We start from the raw sequence: 24,242 nt of genomic DNA, 5'->3' as shown, positions 1-24,242 counted from the left end.
AGCTTTTAGTAAATAAAAGTGTTTTTTTAAGAAAAACTCTCGCCTATTTTTTTCTGCTAAAAATTAATGAAACTAATTGTGCTCTATTATAACTTTTTAAAAATTAACGAATACAAATAAAATGCTGGTGAATGATAGATGCACGTGCCTGTAGCCCCAGCTACTCAGGAGGCTGAGACAAGAGGATGTCTTGAGGCCAGAAATTTGAGGCCAGCTTGGGCAATATAGTGAGACCTCTGTTTCAATTTAAAAAAAAAAAAAAAAATCAGTTTGCCAGGGAGTGACAGAAGAATTCTACCTCAATAAATTTATTTGGTGAGATAGTACTCTGTATCTAATCTTCTTTTAGTATTAAGCTACTTGTTTTCAATCACTTTGTCAACATGATAGAAAAATGACATTCAAAACACTATGTGGCTGGCCAAGCACGGTGGCTCATGCCTGTAATTCCAGCACTTTGGGAGGCCGAGGCGGGCAGATCACCTGAGTTCGGCAGTTTGAGACCAGCCTGACCAACATGGAGAAACACCGTCTCTACTGAAAATACAAAGTTAGTCAGGGGTGGTGGCACATACCTTTAACCTCAGCTACTTGGGAGGCTGAGGCAGGAGAATCACTTGAACCCAGGAGCCAGAGGTTTCACTGAGCTGAAATCGCACCACTGCCCTCTAGCCTAGATGACAGAGGGAGACTCCATCTCAAAAAAAAAAAAAAAATGTAGCTTACTGACATTTCAGATGTGTATGTGTTAAATGTTTGCATGGTTTTCATTTTTTGCCAAGTCATATTGAATGGGGTTGTCATACATTTTTAAAGGATGAAAATAAATAAAATACTGAGTCTATAATTCGTTTAACAAATATTTCTTAAGCTTCAACCATGTGCCAGGTGTTTGATATGTAAGAGTGAACAAAATGGACAGGGTTCCTGCCCTCATGGAATTTATACTTTAGTTGGCAGAGACAGACCACAATCTTATTATCACAGAAATAAATATACAATGGCAACTCAGTGTGTACTATTAAAGGAGAAAGTAGGAGAGCAATAGGTTGATACCCCTGGCCTAGACTGGGTAGTAGAAAACGGATGGTTTTCCCTGAGAAAGTGACATATGAGACGGGATCTAAAGGAAGATGAGTTTGTCAAGTAAAGGTTCCAGACAGAAGGAACAGCATGTACAGAGGCCCTTGAGGCAGGAGGAGCACGTTTTTGAAGAACTTACAGAAGCCAGTGGAAATGGATCAGAAAAGAGGTGTGGGAAAGGGGTTTAATAGAACTGGAGAGGTAGGCATATACCACATCAGCATGCTAGACAACATTAAAGATTTGAGTCATTAAAATGTCATTACTGTCACTAGTTTAGATTATGAAATCTAAATGTCTGTCAGTAGAGGCTAGTGAAACGATGTAAAGGAATACTGTGTAGCTGTGAAAAAAGTGAATGAGGAAATTTACAACTGTCAAGTAGAAATATAGCAACAAATCTCTGGGATTAAAATATTTTATTTGAGAAGAAAATTGCAGGCCGGGCATGGTGGCTCATGCCTGTAATCCTAGCACTTTGGGAGGCTGAGGTGGGCGGAATCACTTGAGGTCAGGAGTTTGAAACCAGCCTGGCCAACATGGTGAAACCCCATCTCTACTAAAAATAAAAAAATTAGCCATGCGTGGTGGTGGGCTCCTGTAATCCTAGCTACTTGGGAGGCTAAGGCAGGAGAATTGCTTGAACCCGGGAGGGAGAGGTTGCAGTGAGCCAAGATCATGCCACTGCAGTCCAGCCTGGGTGGCAGAGCCACACTCTGTCTCAAAAAAAAAAAAAAAAGAATTGCGATTTGGGGAATACACACAGACCATGTAGTCTTGGCTGTGTCTGAAGAACAAAGAGGTTAGAGGTTTTATAAAAAGGAGAAATGTTGCATATCACTTCAATAAAGCTCATTGGCACTAGTAAGGTTTTGGGGAGCTGGCAAGCTCTGACTGGCATGTAATCAACCTATTTCACACAACCTACTCAAAAAATAAAAATTCAATTTAATATTGAAATTTTAAACAATGGAAAAGGAGAAAAATTATATGTCATATGTATATGTCCTATATGAGATTTTAAAGGATTCTTTCAGTATAGTAGGTTATCATTTTTTTGAATTTATTGTAATAATAATTATATATCATTTTATTATAATATCTTGAGACTATATTATATCTCAAGTCAGATATATCTTGTAAAGTATTATAGTAGTTAAGAACACTTTTGCTGGTGTGAGATCCTGGGTTCATATTCTGGCACTGTAATTTGTACAGTTGGTTAACTGGGAAAATTGCTTGAACTCTCTAAAACTGTTTTGTCTTCTGTAAAATGAAAATAACAACATTTATCTGATAGAGTTGTGGTGGGAATGATATGATATACATATGAAGCACTTGAGAGAATGCCTAGATAAGCTGTTCACCTAAGAAAAGGTTACATATTATCCCTTTCTATGAAAATATCTTCTAGGGCTGGGCGTGGTGGCTCAAGCCTGTAATCCCAGCACATTGGGAGGCTGAGGCGGGTGGATCACGAGGTCAGGAGTTCAAGAGCAGCGTGGCCAACATGGTGAAACCCCATCTCTACTAAAAATACAAAAATTAGCCAGACATGGTGGTGTGTGCCTGTAATTCCAGCTACTTGGGAGGCTGAGGCAGGAGAATTGCTGCTTGAACCCAGGAGGGAGAGGTTGCAGTGAGCCGAGATTGCGCCACTACACTCTAGCCCAGGTGATGGAGCAAGACTCCGTCTCGGAAAAAAAAAAAAAGAAAAAAAAGAAAATGTCTTCTAATTAATACCACATCTCAAAAGTTTGAATGCACAGAGAGAATACTGAAGGGATTTATACCAATAAGTTTATTGAAGTTGCTTCTGACAAGTAGGATTATGGCTGATATTTGTTTCTTGCTTTTTGTGTATTTTCTAAATTTTGAGTCATGAGCATGTATTTAAAATTAGTTATGTCTGCCATTTAAATATGCTACCTTTCCTATTAAATTTTAGTAGCAGCTTTTTTGGCAGTGTTAGAAAATGTGCAAATCCTGATTCAAATTATGTTACTGCATGATTCTACAAATTTATCCATAGCTCTTTTTGCTTTCTTCCTTGTATTTTGATTAATTTTAAGAGGCTTTGTGGCTGGAGCTGCTAAATTGTGATTGGAATGGGAAAGGGCTTGCATTTTGAGACCATCTGTGGGAGTTGCATTGTCTGAAACTGACAAGAGATCATGGCAGATGGTGAGGTCAAAAGATTGACTTTTTGAGCTTGACATAATGTGTTCATGAAGCTGGAAGAAGAAATCCAACTTATTTTTTTAACTAACAGAAGAGCTTGGTGACAGGAAGAAGTGTGCAATTGTTGAGTCTGGATAAAACATAATGCATCAGTGCACATGGCTGGTTTATCTCTGAGAATCATCCATACTGCCAAAGATGGCAACTTCTTGAACCTTTCTGTGCCAAATTTATTTAATTTCTGGACACTTTTGAAGATTTAAGTCATACAATGCAAATAATTTATAGATTAAAGACAATGTCAAAAAAGACAAAAACTTTAAAACTATTTAGAAATGTGTATTTTTAAATTAAAGTGCTATAAAGTATCACTCAAAGCCAATACAGCATACTTAATTTTTAATTGAATGAAGAAGGTCTCTATCACAATCCCATTTGTTTTTACAGTGTCTATCTTAATGTAACTTTATTTCTTTAAAATTACATTTGAACGTTTGGTGATTACAGTCTTTCTCATCTGCTAGGCCGTCTTCATTGCCTGAGATAGTGCCATGCACATAGTGACTGTTCAGTATTTGCTGGATGAGTAATGAATGAATGAAGTTATTGCCTACTGTTGTTAATTTTAGAAGAGTTTTTTTTAACCACAATTAAACAGATTTTTTTTTTCTATTTTGAAATTGGATGTATGTTATGGTATTTTTCACTTCTACAATGTGGGAATTATGTATTATTTATTTTAGAGAAGGAAGCCTTAATTTGTCATGAGAAATCAATGAACAGATTTTTTCCCCCTCTAGCATTGAATGCTTACCTTGTGCTAAGCAGTGTCTTAGTAATTTTACATGTATTGACTCATTTAATTAAGTGGCTGACTCTTACTATTTTGGAGATGAAGAAATTGAGACACAGAGATGTTAAGGTAAATTTGCTTAAGAAATCCATGCACTTTGGCTCTATTTCAAACATTTATTATTTAGGTAATACTTAGAGATTCCAGTTTGTGCTGTACTCTGGTGTGGAGATTCAAAGGAATACCAAACAAAATTGTACTTTGTTCTGTGAAGCTAATTAATGTGGCTATTTTTATTGGTATCCTCTTACTATACTGGCTGAAATAGTAATACTCTGTTAATTTCATTTTGTTTGCATGAATAACACAGTGACCCTCAATAGCCCAGCCCTTAGGAAATATAACATTGTTGAGTACTGAATTCAGAAATGAAGCAGATGTCCAGAGACAAGCAGCTCTAGCCATCATAACTATGCTCTGGGCACAAAAAAACATAAGGGGTGGGGAAAAAAGGACACCTACTAGCTGAATCTGGTAGCCCACACCAACAATGTCTGCTTATATTTCATTGGCCAGAATTACGTCATCTGTGATATGGTTAGCCCATCTGAGAGGAAGGTTGACGATGTAGTATTTGTAGCTGGGCACATTGCCACGTCAGCTTGTAAGGAAGAAGAGGAAAATGATATTGGGTAGGCAATAGTGTTTGCTTTGGAAATATAGAGGGTTTCTAAAATTTAACACGTTCAAACCATATTTTTGATGGAAAATATTTTGTAGTTTTTTTGTTATAACTATTTCAGCAGGTCATGAGATAGTCTTAAATTGGTTAAAGTTGAACTTCTTTGTTGTTAGGAGTGTTCAGAATATTTATGTATCAACTGGAGGGCATATAAACTCCTAACATAACTCTGAAACATTCAGTATATCAATTTTTCAGATGAAGACATGGAGACTCTAAGAGGTTAGGTTACTTGTTCAGGATTACACAACTAATAAGGATCAGAGCTGAGACGGAGCCAAAGTCCATACTCTTTCCACTCTACTGCACTGCTGCTTTATTTATTAGATGCTGACTTTAAGCGGGACACTTAGAACCAGGTTGTTAATTTGTTGATTTTTTTTCTATTTCATTAATTTATGCTCTTTGTTTCTTGTCATATTTCTTTGAGTTCTCACTGTTCTTTTATGTATTTAAATTGATTGATGACTTAATGAATAAAAGGAAATATAAATATACCCTAAGTACTAGTTCTGCTGGATTTTATACGTTTTTAAAATTTTCATTGTCATTTATTTCTGAATATTTTATTTTTTATTACTTTTTAAATGTCATTCTAGTTCTAAATATTTCAGATTCATGGAGTGTTTAATAATATAGCTAAATATATAACTTTTAACTTTTTAAAAAATAATTGATTCCTAATTTAATTGCATTGTAGTCAGAGACCATAATCTGTGTGATATTTCCTCTCTGAAATTTTTGCTTCCTCTTTGGTGATAGCATATATGGACAAATTTTATAAATTTGTGCCTGAAGAGATGTTTCAGGTCTATCAGATACAGAATTCTATATAGATCTGTTAGATCAAGCTTGGTTGAAATATTAATCTTCAAAACTGCAATACTTATACTTTAACTTTAAATTCTTAGTTTGAATATGCCAACTAGTCTGTTGAATGGGATATCAGGAATTTGTGCTTTATTTATCTCATATTTAAATTTATATCACTATAGAGGATGTAAGAAATAATTGATAAATGTAGAACAGATATAGCATAGGAAGTTTATTTTTAGGTTAGGTCATAATAGACATTGTACAACTACAGTGAGGAAGCAAAACTTGTAATTGTAGTTCAGGTTTTACTTAGATTTTTAAATTTATGCTTTATCACTGAAAAATTACAAATTCAGTGTTTTATTGAAAAGCAAAAAAAATGGGAGGGGGAGCATCAGGACAAATAGCTAATGCATGTGGGGCTTAAAACCTAGGTGATGGGTTGATAGGTGCAGCAAACCACCAGGGCACACATACACTTATGTATACCTATGTAACAAACCTGCACGTTCTGCGCATGAGAAAACAGAAAACAACAACAAAAAAAAACCTTGCTTTTCTTCCACAAAATTTTACTTGTAGATTCAAATTCTAGCATATAAGGCAGCCATTTGAAGCCCCCATTTCTTTGAACCCCCATTATTTATGATCTTTTCAAAGTTAAGTTTATTTTATCCTTCCCCTTGAATGTCTTATTAAAGTTTAATTTTGAGATAATTTTAAAATAAGAGAAAAGTTACAAAAATAGGTCAAAGAACTCCCAGATGCCCTTCACCCAGATTCACCAGTTGTAACCATTTTGTCATATATTCTTTATTATTCTCACTTTCTCTGTAAAGTGAGATCATATTTTTTTCATCATTTGAGAGTAAGTTGCCACCATTATACCCCTCCACTCCTAAATATTTTAGTGTATGTTTTGTAAGAAAAAGGACCCTTAATTATAGAAAACTCCATAATTTTTGGAATCCAAAAAGATGTGAAGAAAAGAAAACTCCACAGTTCATGGATCAAAATCAGGAAATGTAACATTGAAACAATACTGTTATCCAGTCTGTAGACCTAATCTCCAATTACCCAAATAATGGTCTTCACAGCAGTTTTTTTTCTGTCTCCCAGGCTGGAGTGCAGTGGCGCAATCTCGGCTCACTGCAACCTCCGCCTCATGAGTTCAAGCAAGTCTCTGCCTCAGCCTCCCAAGTAGCCGGGACTACAGGCATGCACCACCACACCCAGGTCATTTTTTTGTATTTTTAGTAGAGAAGGGGTTTCACCATGTTGGCCAGGCTGGTCTCGAACTCCTGACCTCAGGTGATCCGCTCACCTCAGCCTCCCAAAGTGCTGGGATTACAGGCGTGAGCCACCACGCCCAGCAGTTTTTAGTCTTTTTAAATCTGGAAAGTTTCTCAGCCTTTCTTTGCCATTCATGACACTAACATTTTTTGAATAATTCAGGCCATTATTTTGTAGAATGCCTCTCAATTTGTATTTCTCTGATATTTCCTCATGGTTAGATTTAGATTTTGCATATTGGGCAAATGTACCTCAGAATTCATGTGGTATCCATCTCAGTGCGCTTGAAGAGACACATGTTGGCTTGCCCCATTATTGGTAATCATTGGTAACTTTGATCATTTGGCTAAAGTGGTTTATGCCATATTTCTTTCACTAGAAAATTTGAATTTGTAGGGAGATATTTCAGCGCTATCGAAATACCTATTTTTCACCACATTTTCACTGACTAGTTTTACTGTATATTAATGATTCTTTTCTTATTAGTTATGATGGTTCCAAAATGGAAGTTTTACTAACTGTATCACTCATTTATATTTATTAGTTGGCGTTCTAATGCAAAGAATTTCTCTTCTCCCCCATTAGCCCCAATAATCCTGGATTATTATTTTATTCAATGGGTTTATAATCTGTTACTATTATTAGGTACTTTGGTGCCCAGTTGTTGCAAATTGTCCAGTTGTAGGCTCTTTAAGCTAGTTTCTATGTGCTTTTGACATGTCTCCATCATTTTTTGAGCCCTTCCTTACTTTAGGCACAATAAGATGTTCTAGATTTATCTTGCACTAGAATCAGCCATTTCTCCAAGAAGCCCTGGTGTTTCTTTCAGTGGGTTTTCTAAAGCAGCATAGCCTAATACCATTTCAAAGCCCAGGCTCCATTGCTTGTGAACTGAGTTGACTTGGTCACATTACTTAACCTTTCTAAGCCCTGGTTTTTATCTGGAAAATGGGGATTAAGATGGTACAAAACTCATAGTGTTGTTGTGAAGATTAATTTAGACAGTTCACTTAGATAACAATGCATATCACATAGTAAATATGACATAAATGTTGCCTATTATTTACATTATTATTCCCTCTGTTTTCCTTTAACAGGTTGTTCTTTTAAAGAATTATTGAAGACAAAGGTTTTTTTCTTTTTTTCTTTTTCTTTTTTTAATGGCTTTACAGAACCTTAAATAGAATACAGTTTGACATGACGGCAAAAAATGTAAGTATTTGTAAACTTTTTAATGTAAGTATTTTTTAAAGTGAGCTGTGCTTTTTCCTACATATTTTCTCACCATTCTGGTTAATCAGATTTAATTTACTTGCATGGATTTATAATTGTATTTGTTTATGTTTATGCGGAATATGAGATAAACTTTAATGCGATTGAATACAGTGCCCTAATGGAGATGGTATCATTCTTGCAAATTGGCACCAAGTTACTTCTCAACAGCTGCAAATTGCTATCTCCAGAAAGTTTCCCACCCTCGTCTTTTGGATATCGTAATAAATTTGTTTTGGTACTTGCTGGAGGGTTCCTGGGCCTTTTTGAGCAAATTACTATTTTCTTTGGCTTAATTTTTTTATTTTTATTTTATGGTTACTCAGGGAAATATGTATGCTCAGATATTGTTTGAAAGTAGCTTGCTACCTTCCATGAGATGGTTCCTGAAGAAACATTAGATTTTAGATGTTTTGGAGAAGTTATTCAAGTTTTTCCCCTCTACTTGAGGTGATCATTTCTGAATATACCTCCTTTCAAGTTATATGTCACTCTTTATATATTTATTTGTCATTCTTTATTAATGAGTTTATTTCCAGTTATGGTAGAGAATTATGCCTTAAAGAGTACAACATATAGGGGAATTATTTATAAATTGCTTTACTGTTCCTATGTTATATGTATTAAAGTATAATTGCTTTGCTGTTCCTATATTATTATGTAGGAATCTTTGGGAATTAAACGAAAAGGGAATTTATTATAAAGATACAGAGATGTCTCAAGGAATTTAAGAGTGGGAATTTTGTGGACTCTCAGAAAGATCCAGGCCCAGAAACTAGAAATCCAGCAGGAATTGAAGCAGTATTTGGTTTTCCTTACTCATCTCTCTCAACGTGTTACTGTGTACCTGCTCCATTTCTCCCTTCGTCTGTCTGTCCAAATCATCTTTCTCAGTTTCCCAGCCAGGATGGTAGAACATAGCCCCACTCAGTGTCTCCATCTACATGTTAGGGGACCAGCCTGTTCAGAGAGAGGGGTGAAGAAAGGGAAGGAGGTGGACTGGGCGCGGTGGCTCACGCCTGTAATCCCAGCACTTTGGGAGGCCGAGGTGGGCAGATCACCTGAGCTCAGGAGTTCGAGACCAGCCTGGCCAATGTGGTGAAACCCTGTCTCTACTAAAAATACAAAAATTAGCTGGGCACGGTGGCAGCCGCCTGTAGTCCCAGCTACTTGGGAGGCTGAGGCAGGAGAATGGCATAAACCTGGGAGGCGGAGCTTGCAGTGAGCTGAGCTCCGTCCACTGCACTCCAGCCTGGGTGACAGAACAAGACTCCGTCTCAGAAAAAAAAAAAAAAAGAAAAGAAAAGAAAATGAAGGAGGCAGCCTGATGATACATTCTGCCTGCCTGTATAAGCTCCAATTTCAGTCTCCTTAGGAGGGGCCTCTGGCACAGTTTAAGTCTGATGTCGACTGGTGATTTAGTTAGTTGTGACTAGGAGAAGCAAGTGTTGTTGTTGCATAAAATGACTGCTGCGGGCCCAGCACAGTGTGTGAGGAAAGATGATAAAGGGCTTCTTGTGAGTCAGACCGATAGTTCTAAATATTGCCCACTATGCAGCCGAACAATAGCATTAAGAAACAAACCCTTATTACTTTATGTCTGTTTGCTTATTTTGGGGTATAATTCAGAACACTGCTTTTAACATGCATTAGTAACTAGAAGCAGATACAGATTTTGCTTCAATATTTAGGGACAGTCACAGGATTTATTGAGTTATTAGGATATGAGGGCAGCAAAGAAGTTAGAGACTTCTCAGTATTTGACTTGTGTAACTGGGTAAATGACTGTGCTGTTTAATTAGAAGAGGAATTTTTAGGGAGATATAGGATATTGTGATGAACTTAAACATTCTGTTTTGAAGATACTAAGGCTGAGAAACCTAAAAACTTCCAAGTGGAGATATTGGCTAGGCAATTTGATAAGTGACTCTGGTGCTCAGGGGAAAGCTTAGGAATGGATGTAGAAATTTTGGGGTCATTTCATATTAAAATTATTGTAAAGCAGTGGGACTACATGTGATCGTATAGTGAGTGCATGGATACAAATACATAAGGACCAAGGTCTGAGCACAGGGATTCTCCAACAAAAAGATGGAAAGCAAGAGAAGCCATAAAGGAGACTCACAGAATGGGCAAAGACAGGAAGAAAAGAGTTATCCTGATGATCTGGAGGCCCAGGTGAAGAAAGTGTTTCAAGGAGGAGAAGTGATCAGTTGTATCACGTTACTGAGAAGTGATTCACAAACACAGAAGAGATTATAGATAGGGAAGAGATTGCCCTCTTACAGAGGCATTACTAAACATGTATTTAAATACTTAACATTTTAAATTTGTTTCTCATTTTACATTTCTCTTATGACAACAGTTTTTTTTTTGTGAAGAGTGACTTTTGTCTTACCCGTGCTTTATTAGGTCTCTTATAGTTGCAAATGATCGAAACCCTATCAAAACAGCTGAAGACAAAAAGTGGAATGTATTGACTTATATAATTGAAAAGCCTAGAGACTGCTTTAAACACATATGGATTCAGGAGATCAAACGATGATGTCAGGGGTCTGTCTCCTTCCGTCTTTAGGCCCTCTATATGGTGGCATAATGGCTTGCACTGGCCTCATAATACTTGTCTCAGAAGGAGAGAGGGAACTTTTGTTTTTTAAAGAGATGGAGTCTGGCTGTGTTGTCCAGGCTGGTCTCAAACCCTTGGCTTCAAGGGATCTTGAAGTGCTGGGATTACAGGTGTAAGCCACTGCACCTGTCCCCTTTTTAGTATTTGTGTTTCAAAATCTATGGAGGAGCTTGAGTTGACCTTGCTTAAACACTGTGGAGAAGAAAATGGGATACAGTAAGTGGCCAGGCTTTGAGTCATGAGCCCACTTGTGCTGCCTGGCACGGTTGAGCCTCTAAGATTAACTGTCCTACTGGAACTACATGAGATGTAGGATGGATCATTTTGCAAAAGGAAGAGGTGAGGAGCTGGCAACATATTTATTGTATCTGGAGTAAAGTTACTATCAAATAGTGTCTAGTATCCAATGATATTCTTCTAGAATGTGTGTTGTAATTTAAGCAATAATGCAGGTGTGTTCTAATTTAAGCAATAATGCAGTAAAGAATTTGAAATATAATTTTTGAGGGTTTTTTTGCCTTGTCAATGAATCTTCAAGAAAAATACATAGGCTGTAATACTCATTATGGAAAAATTAGAAAATACAGATAAAGCAAAGAAAAAATAGCCTAGAGACTGTCAGCAAAATTTTGCTTAGGAAGATATCTGATATGTACACAAATTTGTATATATAGCAATCAAAATGTATAGACATTGGCCCAGCGCGATGGCTCACGCCTCTAATCCCAGCACTTTGGGAGTCAAGGCAGGCAGATACTGGAGGTCAGGAGTTCGAGACCAGCCTGGCCAACATGGTAAAACCCCATCTCTACTAAAAATACAAAAATTAGCTGGGCATGGTGGCAGTGTGCCTGTAATCCCAACTACTTGGGCCAGAGGGGCTGAGGCAAGATAATCACTTGAACCCAGGAGGCGGAGGTTGCCACTGCCCTCCAACTTGGGCAATAGGGACTGCAAAGGGACTGGGTTTACGGGTATGAGCACCGTGCCTGGCTACTATTTAATTTCTGTGATGAATGCCTTTTCTTATCTTGATATCTCTGGAACATCATTTTAAGTGTCTTTATTTTATTTTATTTTATTTTAATTGTATTGTATTGTATTTTTTTATTTTATTTTATTTTGGTACAGGGTCTTGCTCTGTTGCCCAGGCTGGAGTGCAATGGCGTGATCATGGCTCACTGCCGCCTCGACCTCCTGGGCTCAAGTGATGCTCCCACCTCAGCCTCTCCAGTAGCAGGACTACAGGCACCTTGCCTACGTAATTTCTTCTATTTTTTGTACAGACAGGGTCTCACCATGTTCCTTAACACTGGTCTCAAACTCTTGGGCTCAAGCAATCTTCCTGCCTTAGCCTCCCTAGGTGCTGCTATTACAGGCATGAGCCATGGTACCTGGCCTAAGTGGCTATTTTATGTTATTTATTGTATGGATATTACACCAGTTTCCTAATGTTGACCATTAAGTTACTTCTGCTTTTTTCCTTTTTGGAACATTTTGTCTATTTTTGCTCACTCATCGTATTATTTCCAGAAGACAAAATTCCACGAAATTACTGAGCCAAAGTGTGTATAATTTTTTAGAGCTTTTGATTCATATTGCTAAGATTGCACAGATTTATATATATATGTGTGGTATATGAAAGTGCCATTTCTTTTTATATGTTTATAAATCTTTGCCAATTTAATCAGCAAAAAATGGTGTACAATTTATTACATTTCTCTGATTACTAGTTAGGTAAATTAACATTCTATATGTTTATTGGTCATTTGCATTTCTCTTTTGCATATGGTCTGTGTCAGGGTTGAAGTGTTGGAAGCCATTGCCATTTGGATGGCAACCCACACTTACCACACTTAAATGTTGTTTTGCCATTAACAGATATATTTACATAATCATTTAAGTTGATCCTATGAGCTCTTTAGTTTGTCGTGCACATATGTTCTATCATTCCCATTTTGTAGTGACTGTTCAACAATCACCTTGCCTGTGAAAGGTAGAGCTTAACTGAGCACAGATGATCTTACTCTGAACTTTTCCTTTCAGTAATGTTATGTCAGTCAGAAATGTTGAATATCAGTGAAATTACAATATTATTAGTGAATATGCTCTGATTCTTAAAAATTGAACTTAGATATTTTGAATTCAGTAGATGCGTAGTGACTGCTTATATAGTACACAACACAGCACTGGAATACCCAGATATTGTTCCACTATAGTAACCATTTTATATATATATATATATCTTATAACATCATGTTTTATACCTTAAATACAGACAATACAATTTATTTTTAAAAATTAAGAAAAAAGAGGAATACTCAGAATATTTTCCTCAGGACATGGTTAGGCAAAGAATTTAATGTGAAATATGAGTTCACTTTTTTCTCTTGTTCATTGAAAGATAGGTCTTTTTTAAATTGGTAGAATAAGGAAAGAATAGCTATTATTTTAGTATGCTTTCACTAACCAACTTTTTCTACTCTCAAATAATACAGTTTTTTTGAATCTTTACAAAGTGTTTTTGATAGTAGAAATTAATACATATTTTGAAGTTTTAATTAAGTATATTTTGGGTTCATATATAAGCTTTAAATACAGACACCTGCCCTCCATCTGCGAGACTACGATTAGCATGCAGCATTGACTCACAGCTGACTTTTATCATTTTGGAGTACAATTTGTTGGTTATTAAGATGCAGGTGAACAGCTGCTTAAAAAGTTTCCACATTCGTTGGCTGTTTTACTCTGCAAAAGTTGGATATTGAGAGCAGGTGTTTAAGCATAACGGTAACCCAGTAACTGAACTCTCTATTATGAATATGTGGTTTTAGTTGAGGTTTTTGCCATTATTGTTGTATAACAAAAAAGTGTGAACTGATCCTTTTGAAGTTATTATAATACATGTCTTAAAATGGTTATATTGTATCAAGCATGCAATATATGAAAGGCTGTCTTTGCCTTCTTTGCTTTCTTTTTAAAGTAGAACACCAACAAGTTTTGCCTCTGTCATCTTTCTATAGCAGAAGAGTTTAAAAAGGAGGGGAGTTATTAGTAATGGCACAGTAAACTCTTCAACAAATTGGATATTTGACATTATTTGTGAGCAACTCTGAAGAGCCATAACATACAGTTATTTGTTGCAAATTTTGTTGCAAAGTGTTATCTTTATTTCTAACTGAAAACTGGTAAGAAGCTAGACAAAATTAACTATCTGCACTATTAACTCCATAGAATTAAGGGGCCATTTTCTAGATGACTTAGTCTCAGCTACTGTCATAAAAATTTGATGATGATAGATTCTAGAGATAGATTTGCATCAAAATCACTTGTTAGGATGTGAAAAATATGTGGAAATAGTCCTGCTAACATACTTCTTGACACACAGAAACAGCTATTAGTAGAGCACTTGAATTATCAAATAATGAAATAATTAGCTCTTACATTGTGATATGATAAACAATCAAATAATTGCTTGTGAAAAATATAGATACGGCCAGGCGCAGTGGCTCATGCCTGTAATCCCAGCACTTTGGGAGGCCGAGATGGGTGGATCACTTGAGGACAGGAGTTTGAGACCAGCCTGACCAACACGGTGAAACCCCATCTCTACTAAAAATACATAATTAGCTGGACATGGTGGTGCACACCAGTAATCCCAGCTACTTGGGAGGTTGAGGTAGGAGAATTGCTTGAACCCAGGACGCAGAGGTTACAGTGAGCCGAGATTGTGCCATTGCACTCCAGCCTGAGAAACAAAAACAAAACTCCATCTGAAAAAAAAAAAGAAGAAGAAGAAAAATATAAGCAATCAATGTTTAAAACAATAAGTAGATAGTTAATAAAGTTATAAAGCTTTGTGTGTTTTAGAATCTTTTCAGATTGCTGGAGATCTGATGTACTGCACAATGATGATAATTAATAGTTCTGTATTGTGCACTTGTAATTTGCTAAAAGGATAAATCTTAAATTGAATCTTCTCAACACACATATACACAATAATAGCTATATAGAGGTAATGGATATGTCAGCTTGACTGTGGTGATCATTTTACAATGTATACATATATCAAAACATCAAGTTGTATACCTTAAATATATGCCATTTTTATATATCAATGATATCTCAGTAAAGGGGTCAAAAAATCCTTTCCATGTGGTAGTACCTTGAAAGTATAGTTTGAAGGCCGGGTGCAGTGACTCATGCCTGTAATCCCAGCACTTTGGGAAGCCAAGGCCGGCGGATTACTTGAGGTCAGGAGTTCAAGACCAGCCTTGCCAACGTGGTGAAACCCCATCTCTACTAAAAATACAAAAATTAGCTGGGCGTGGTGGCAGGTGCCTGTAATCCTAGCTACCTGGGAGGCTGAGGCAGGAGAATCACTTGAACCCAGGAGGTGGAGGTTGCAGTGAGCCAAGATGGTGCCATTGCACTCTAGCCTGGGCCACAAGAGTGGAACTCCGTCTCAAAAAAAAAAAAAAAAAAAGTATAGTTTGAGGTATCATACCACAAACTTGTGATGTTACAAGTTAGTGTAATGTAACAAAATTGTAATGTTTCAAGATTACAAATGTTCAGTGCTTACAAAAATTATTTAATAGTAATAATGGGGCCAATTATTGGATGTTTGCATTCTGCCAAGTTTTCAAAAATTGAGGGATTTTTTTTCCTCCAGGCTTTGTAATATATTTCTAATATTCTGTTTGATGATACTACTGTATTCAGCTCTGTGATGCCAAAGTAGTGCAGTAGATATTACCTTAAACAAAATAAATTATCTAAAAGTGAATTCATAAATACTTGCTGTGGGTAGTCCCTCAAGTATAATACTGACAGTAACGTATGCTGACATGGATTGAGCAGTATGTGCCAAATACTGTGCTGTATGCTTTACATGAATTATCTCATTTAGTCTTTATAACCACCTGAATTGGTAAGTACTGGTATCACCCTCCAATTTACAGATGAGGAAATTGCATGACTGGACCAAGGCCAAACCCTTAGTAGGCTTGATGGTCCAGAATATGAATCCAAGAAGTTGGACTTGAGTCCAATGTATTTTACTTCTGCATTGTGGTATTAATGGTCTTTATTTGATTCCTCACATGACATAGTATTGAAAGCATTTTAGATAGTGATTAAGAATAGTACAAATTAAGGGCAACAGCGAGGATAGAATTTTGAAATATTTATTGGCAACTTCACGGCTGCCACGTTACTTACTTGCTTTCAAAGAACTGTTAGTAAGCTCTATAACATCTCAGTTCTGCTCATAAATAATAGTATTTCATTAATTTTTATCTTAAGCTGGACAATTCATATTCCCCTCACCTTTTTTTTTTTTTTTGAGACAGGGTCTCACTGTGTCGTCCAGGCTGGAGTGCAGTGGCATGATCTCAGCTCACTGCAATGCCTCTGCCTCCCAGGCTCAAGCGATCCTCCCACTTCAGCCTCCCAAATAGTTGGGACTACAGACAATATTTTTCCCCTTTTAAATAATATGTCAACATTTCATTTTAAAATAATACTCCTATGGTTAATATAATTAATTCATTTTACATCACTATATATATTTGATATGGACGTCTGGTGGAAGATATAAAATAGCTTGTTAAGTGAACACATACTACTTAATATTCTATTTTTAACTTTTTAAACTATTATTCAGGTTGGTTTGACTTCCACAAATGCAGAAGTAAGAGGATTTATAGATCAGAATCTCAGTCCAACAAAAGGTAAGGATTATTGAATAAAAATTTTATGCATTAAGTTAGTTTTATTGCATTTGTTTTAAAAATATGCATCTGCATGAATTACTTTATATATAATAATTTTATGATATTAGCATGTTGTTCCATGCCAAATAACTTGTGTTGTATGAAAGTCATTTACCTCTGACAGAGGGTTTTTGTATGTGATTTTTCTCTTTCCTAAGAGATCTCTAAGGTCCTTTATCAATGATCTTATTACGATTGAAACTATTCAGACTACTTTTTTCTTGATTTTCTTGTTTGAGAGTCCTACTTTAAAGTGGTTTAAGTTGTAAGGAAGTACAGTAGAGAAAATACGTATATATATGGTTTTTACATTGTATATATGTGTGTATGTATATATTTCTTTGACTAATATATGTCTTACTGGAAGAATGCTTATATCAGAAATCTGACCCACTGGCTTGGTGCAGTGGCTCACACCTATAATCCCAGCACTTTGGGAGGCCAAGGCAGAAGGATCACTTGAGCCCAGTAGTTTGAGACCAGCCTGGGTAATATAGTGAGACCCTGTCTTTACAAAAACTTAGCCGGGCATGGTGGTGTGTACCTGTGGTCCCAGCTACTCAGGAGGCCAGTGTAGGAGGATTGCTTAAGCCTGGAAGGTTGAGGCTACAGTAAGCCATAATCATGCCACTGTACTCCAGCCTGGGTGACAGAATGAGACCCTGTCTCAAAAAAAAAAAAAAAAAAAAAAAAAATTCTGACCCACCAGTACAAGAACTTGTACAGGAACTAAAAGTATCTTTCAGTATGTCTCCTTGAACAGTGTCTTGTGGTTAATATAGAGATACATGCTGAAATGTTTACGGTTGAAATGATATGATGTCTGGAATTGGCTTCAAAATAATCCACTAGGGGAAGGAGGGTAAAGTGGGTGGTATTATGATAAAACAATATTGTCTTAGGTTGATTCTTTGTTTAAGCTAGGTAATCTCTGTGGAGTTTCATTATTCCTTTCCCCTTTCTCTTTTCTTTTGTGTATATTTGAAACTTTTCATTATAAACTGTAGGAAAAAGATCTATTACAATACAAATAGCTATGAGGGAAACATCAGCTTCCTTAAAGGGTTTATGTCTAAGGTGGGAGATGTACTCTAGAGCAGGGTCCCCAATTCCCGGGCTGTGGGTTCACGGCCTGATAGGAATCAGGCTGCATAGCAGGAGGTGAGCGGCCAGCAAGTGAGCAAGGAAGTACAGTAGAGAAAATACATATATATATGTTTTTTATATTTTATATATGTGTGTATGTGTATTTCTTTGACTAATATATGTCTTACTGGAAGAATGCTTATATCAGAAGTCTGGCCCACTGGCTTGGTGCAGTGGCTCACACCTATAATCCCAGCACTTTGGGAGATTCTCATAGGAAGGCGAACCCTATTGTGAACTGTATGTGGGAGGGATCTAGATTGTGCAGTCCTTAAGAGAATTTAATGCCTGATTATCTGAGGTGGAACAGTTTCATCCTGGAACTATCCATCTCTCCCCACCCCCATCCATGGAAAAATTGTCTTCCACAAAACTGGTCCCTGGTACCAAAAAAGTTGGAGACCGCTGTTCTAGAGAGCAGGCTAGAGAAATCTATATTCCAATATAAAAATGTCTAGCTTAATTTTTCTTTTTTTTTTTTTTTGGTGGCAGAGTCTCACTCTATTGCCCAGGCTGGAGTGCAGTGGCACGATCTTGGCTCACTACAACCTCCACCTCCCAGGTTCAAGTGATTCTCCTCCCTTAGCCTCCCGAGTAGATGGGATTACAGGCACGTGCCACCACGACCGGCTACCTTTTGTATTTTTGGTAGAGACAGGGTTTCATCTATACCCATAGCTTATTCACAACACATAATTGGGAATCTCTGCTCTAATAAAATGTAGTAATCAGGTCAGGGGAAGGAAGTGGGAATCACAAGCTTGGTAGACATGGAAGACTATGATATTGAGTACTGCGATAATGAGGATAATGGAATGATGCAGCAACCTTGAAAATAAAAGAGAGTGTAGCAAGTCATAAAGGGGAAAAGTGACATAGAAAAATGCTTTCGGCTGGGCATGCTGGCTCACACCTGTAATCCCAGCACTTTGGGAGGCCAAGGTGGGCGGATCACCTGAGGTAAGGAGTTTGAGACCATCCTGAGCAACATAGTGAAACCCCATCTCTACTACAAGTACAAATATTAGCCAGGTGTGGTGGCAGGTGCCTGTAATCCCAGCTACTGGGGAGGCTGAGGCAAGAGAATCACTTGAACCTGGGAGGCGGAGGCTGCAGTGAGCTGAGATCACGCCATTGCACTCCAGCATGGGCGACAGAACGATAGTCCGTCTCAAAAAAGAAAAATGCTTTCAAAAGACAGAAGACAAAGAAAGAGAATGGGAGTTTAGGTGAGAAAGGTTGTCTTTGATGGTAGAATAGGCATCTGAAGGATAAGTACTAGTTATAAATGTTAGCCCTGGACAGATGTTAATACCAGTAAAGTTTAATTACAGAGTAAAACCTTCTCAGTTTGTTTAACTTTATAGAACAAATGGAGGGGAAGACAGAGAATCATTTAAGAGTGGACTACAGAGGTCAGGTTTTGAAATAGCTACATGCGTGTGTTTGTTTTTGAGACAGGGTTTTGCTATGCCCAGGGTGGTCTTGAACTCCTGGAGTTCAAGCCTCTGGAGTAGCTGAGACTGCAGGCATGTGTCACTGCACCTGGCTGAAATAATTATATGTTTTAAAAGAAAACTGTTGCTCTTCTTTGAGCTGTTAGCTAGTAACAGCAGAAGGAACTTCACATTAAGTGAACCAACAAGATTTGGAAGAGACTTCTTTTAAATATTTTTTAATTGGTAAAATTCAGTTAATATTTATTACAGGCCCAAGATGAGAGTTGTATTGGAAGTGAGATGTAGAAAAGTATTTTGCTTAATTGAAATGGTGATGTAGCAATGGTATTATATAAACTTTTGAAAAATAGAAAAAAATCCTGCCTTTCTAATACAACCTTTTCTTTTTTGTAATTTTTCATAATTATTTCTATAATTATGTTTTAAAGTTATAAAACTGGTATATATTATAGTAGTCTATTTTCCTTTTTTGACTGAATCTTAAAAACACACTTTCCATGTTTTGACATTTATAAATACCTTTCTTAGAGCTTCATACTGTTTCAGTGTGTTTATGAGTAATTATTTATTAAACATTTGTTTGTTTCCTTATTGTTGGGTATTTGTCTTTTTTGTTGGTTATACATGATGCATATATATTTCTATATATGATATAAACCTATGATGTTGGACATCATAATGAATCTTTAATCAGCTAAGTTTTTGTTTCTTTTTATTTATTAAGGTAAGTACTCAGAAGTGCAGTTACTGGGCCACTCCCCTGCCTAATTAAACCCTTTTAAGCAACTTCTTATTTCAATTAAAATAAAATCCCAAATGGCTTACCTGCAACATCCTGAAGTTAGATCCTGAAGTTAGGTTCGTTTTTTTTTTTTCCTGCCACTTTTCCTCTGTGTTCTTCACATGTGACAATTTTCATTAATCTATCAAGTTAGCTTATTTTTTCTTCAGTTATCACTATTCTATTAATCCTAGTCAATGATTTTTTTTTCAGACATTGCATTTTTCCGTTCTAGAATTTCCACTGGGTTCTTTATGGTTTTTATTTTATTTTATTTTATTTTTTTGAGACAGAGTCTCACTCTGTCCCCCTGGCTGGAGTGCAGTGGTGCGATCTCGGCTCACTGCAAGCTCCGCCTCCTGGGATCACGCCATTCTCCTGCCTCAGCCTCCTGAGTAGGTTTTTATTTTTCTACTGAGGAGAGAGGGCGAAAGCACAAATGCAAAAGCATTGAAAAAGAAATTGTAGAATGTTAGAGCAGCACTGAACTCAGTTGAGGTTAAAGATATTAAATCCCGCTGGGCCCAGTGACTCAAGCCTGTAATCCCAGCATTTTGGGAGGCTTAGGCAGGTGGATCACCTGAGGTCAGGAGTTTGAGACCAGCCTGACCAACATGGTGAAACCCTGTCTCTACTTAAAAATACAAAAATTAGCCAGGCATGGTGGCGAGCACCTGTAATCCCAGCTGCTTGGGAGGCTGAGGCAGGAAAATCGCTTGAACCCGGGAGGCAGAGGTTGAAGTGAGCCAAGATTGTGTCATTGCACTCCAGCCTAGGTGACAGAGCAAGACTCCGTCAGAAAAAAAAGAAAAAAGATATTAAATCCAAGAAGTTGACTACTTTTGTCCAGCAACACTAATAAGAAAGATAGCTGGTCTGGGCACAGTAGCTCTTGCCTGTGATCCAAGCACCCTGGGAAGCTGAGGTGGAAGGATTTCCTGAGTCCAGGAATTTGAGGCTGTAGTGAGCTATGATTGCACAACTGCGTTCCAGCCTGGGTGACAGAGCATGACTCTGTCTCAAAAAGAAAAAAAAAAAAAGACTTGGTGCAGTGGCTCACACCTATAATTCCAGCACTTTGGGAAGCCAAGACGTGCGGATCTCTTGAGCCCAGGAGTTTGAGCCCCCAGCCTAGCCAACATGGTGAAACCCTGTCTCTACTAAAAATATAGAAATTAGCCAGGTGCGGTGGCGCACACCTGTAATCGCAGCTACTCGGGTGGCAGAGACACAAGAATCGCCTGAACCCGGGAGGTGGAGGTTGCAGTGAGTCAAGATCATGCCACTGCACTCCAGCCTGGGGGATAGAGTGAAACTCTGTCTCAAAAAAAAGAAAAAACAGAAACATAGCTAGACTGCTCCAGGGTTGGGATATATCCAGCCAGTACTGCAGAAGGGAAAACACTGTAGATGTGAGACACATATAAAGAAAGATGGTTTTGTGGCAAGAAATGAGAACTGAGAGGGAGGCCACGTTCTTTCATTGATTCAGCAAATATTTACTGAATAGTACTTACTTACTATGCGCCAGGCATTTTTCTGGGTGCTAAGAATAAACAAGAAATAGAACAAAGTCCCTTCCCTCATGGAGCTTACATTCTGGTGAGGAAGATAGATTACAAACATATACACATAAAAGACTGGTTTTGTGAAAAAAATCTATATATCAGGGTATAGGACTGAGGATAAAATAGCAAGGAGATTCAGCTTTAGATGGGGTGGGTCAGAGAAGAATGCACTGAGGAAGTAACAATGTAGCAGAGGAGGTGACTACACAGTAGAGACCTAGATAATAAAGTTATTACTCATGATCTATGATGCTAATTAGACTGCGACTTAATAAATCAGTAAAGAAGTATGCGAAATAGGCTGGGTGCTGTGGCTCATGCCTATAATCCCGACACTTTGGGAGGCCAAGGTGGGTGGATTGCTTAAGCTCAGCAGTTCAAGACCAGCCTGGGCAACATGGCAAAACCCCACCTCTACAAAAATTACAAAACAAATTAGCTGGTGTGGTAGCGTGTACCTGCAGTCCCAGCTTCTCTGGAGGCTGAGGCAGGAGGATCACTTGACCCTGGAAGGTGGAGGTTGCAGTGAATTGAGATCGTGCCACTAAACTCCAGCCTGGGTGACAGAGTGAGGCCCTGTCTCAAAAAAAAAAAAAAAAAAAAAAAAAAAAAAAAAAAAAGAAGTATGTGAAATAATAAGAAATGCAGTCATGTGCTGCATAATGATGTTTCAGTCAATAATGGATGGCTATCCAGTGGTGGTCCCATAAGATAATAGTGTGTTTTTACTGTACCTTTTCTATGTTTAGCTATGTTTAGGTACACAGATTCTTACCATGTGTTACAATTGCCTACAGTATTCAGTACAGTAACATGCTACACATTTAGGTTTGTGTAAAGTATACTTAATGATTTTTGTACAACAGTGAAATCACCTAACAAAGCATTTCTCAGAACTTATCCCCATTGCCAATTGACACATGACTGCATATATTAGGCTCTGCCCCCACTCTCTGGCACAGAACTCTTAAAACCCTTGTAATTTCCTGAATGATAGGGGTGCTAGGACAATCATTTGTCGTATCATTTGATCACTGCTCTGATTCCTGAGACAGAGTTCCTAATACCCTTGTAGATAGGAGTACTAGGAGAATCTTTTGTTGTAATATTTGGTCTTTGACCCCAGTTCCTGACACAGAACTCCTAAGACCTTTGTAATTTCCTGAGTGATAGGAGCATCTGATACAGAGCTCCTAAATCCCTCAGGATTTCCTGGTAATTAGGAGTGACTTTTGTACAAATGAGGTGACCCTTGGCAGGTTCCGGGATGGGGGCTAGTCACCAGAAAGATAAAGCCATGATTGTAAGCTTGAAGCTTTCAGCTCTACCCCCTATTCATTGGAGATGGGAGAGGGGCTGGAAATTGAGTTAATAATTAATCATAAGGCCGGGCGCGGTGGCTCAAGCCTGTAATCCCAGCACTTTGGGAGGCCGAGACGGGCGGATCACGAGGTCAGGAGATCGAGACCATCCTGGCTAACACGGTGAAACCCCGTCTCTACTAAAAAATACAAAAAAAAACTAGCCGGGCGAGGTGGCGGGCGCCTGTAGTCCCGGCTACTCGGGAGGCTGAGGCAGGAGAATGGCGGGAACCCGGGAGGCGGAGCTTGCAGTGAGCTGAGATCCGGCCACAGCACTCCAGCCTGGGTGACAGAGCGAGACTCCGTCTCAAAAAAAAAAAAAAAAAAAAAAAAATAATAATAATAATAATAATAATTAATCATACCTCTGCGATGAAGTGTCCATAAAAAAATCCCTGAACTGTAAGTTTTGGAGAGTTTCCAGGTTGGTGCAGACACCCATGTGTCAGTAGGGTGGCACAACCCAACTCTGGGGACACAAGCTTCTGAGCTTGGAGCCCTTCCACACCTTGCCCTATGTATTTCTTCATCTGGCTGTTCATCTTGTTCATCTATGTCCTTTGTTATATCCTTTAAAAATTAACTGATAAACATAAGTAAAGTGTTTCCCTTTTGCTAGAGTTCTGTGAGCCACTCTAGCAAATTAATCGAACCTGAGAAGGGAGTTGGGGGAACCCCAATTTATAGCTGGTGGGTCAGAAGCAGAGGTTACAACCTGGTGCTTGCAACTGGTATGTGAAGTAGGGAACAATATTATGGCCCTGAGCCCTTAACCAGTGGGATCTGATGCGATCTCCTGGTGGTGTCAGAATTTCTTTCTTGCTAGTAGGGAGAAATCCCACATATTTTGGTGACCAGAGGCAAAGTGTTTTGTGTTAAATGGTGTACAAGAGTTGGAAAAACACTTTGGTTTTTTCCCTGTCTTTAATAAAGTGATACCGTCAGAAAGAGAACCCTAGAAGCGGAATGTAGACAAAACTAGAAGTGGAGGTGATCCTGAAGAGAGAGAGGCAGTAAGTTCTCGAAAGTTACCACCAAATCCAGGTGGAAAAGAACTAGGGCGGAAGATAGTGGCAGAAGAGAAGGGAAAGAAATGATAAGCATGAATAATATTTTAAAAGTAGATTTGGTGACTGAGGTTTGGTCACCTCAGTCAGAGGCAAGGTACTAATCAAGGTAGATTGCTGGGATCACAGTTCGATTGACTGAGTAGATAATGGGTAGAGATTTCCCATCCTTTCTGTTTGTTTTACCAGCAGAACCCTTTTCCCAAGTAAAATCTTACATAGAATCCAATATATCAGTTAGACAAAATGAGGCTAATGTGGGTGGAGGACCTGGAG

At 37.9% G+C, this 24,242-nt stretch overlaps 1 protein-coding gene across 40 annotated transcripts in view; it reads left to right on the top strand.

The window, feature by feature from the left end:
- Positions 1-24,242, top strand: part of TFDP2 (transcription factor Dp-2) — a 195,937-nt gene that overhangs the window by 39,676 nt on the left and 132,019 nt on the right. For all 40 annotated transcript variants that reach the window (XM_065540054.2, XM_074031208.1, XM_074031204.1 and 37 more), the window contains 2 exons: positions 8,006-8,120; positions 16,475-16,541. Coding sequence is in view for 11 of the 40 variants with exons in the window: in XM_005545974.4 (XP_005546031.2) it covers positions 8,106-8,120; positions 16,475-16,541 (82 nt within the window). In the remaining 29 variants the exon portion in view is untranslated. The remainder of the gene's footprint in view (positions 1-8,005; positions 8,121-16,474; positions 16,542-24,242) is intronic.

Source organism: Macaca fascicularis, chromosome 2 (assembly GCF_037993035.2).
Source record: "Macaca fascicularis isolate 582-1 chromosome 2, T2T-MFA8v1.1".
In the NCBI taxonomy this organism is placed as follows: domain Eukaryota; kingdom Metazoa; phylum Chordata; class Mammalia; order Primates; family Cercopithecidae; genus Macaca; species Macaca fascicularis.
The sequence above is the reverse complement of the archived record's forward strand: the minus strand, read 5'-3'. Positions and strand labels throughout refer to the sequence as shown.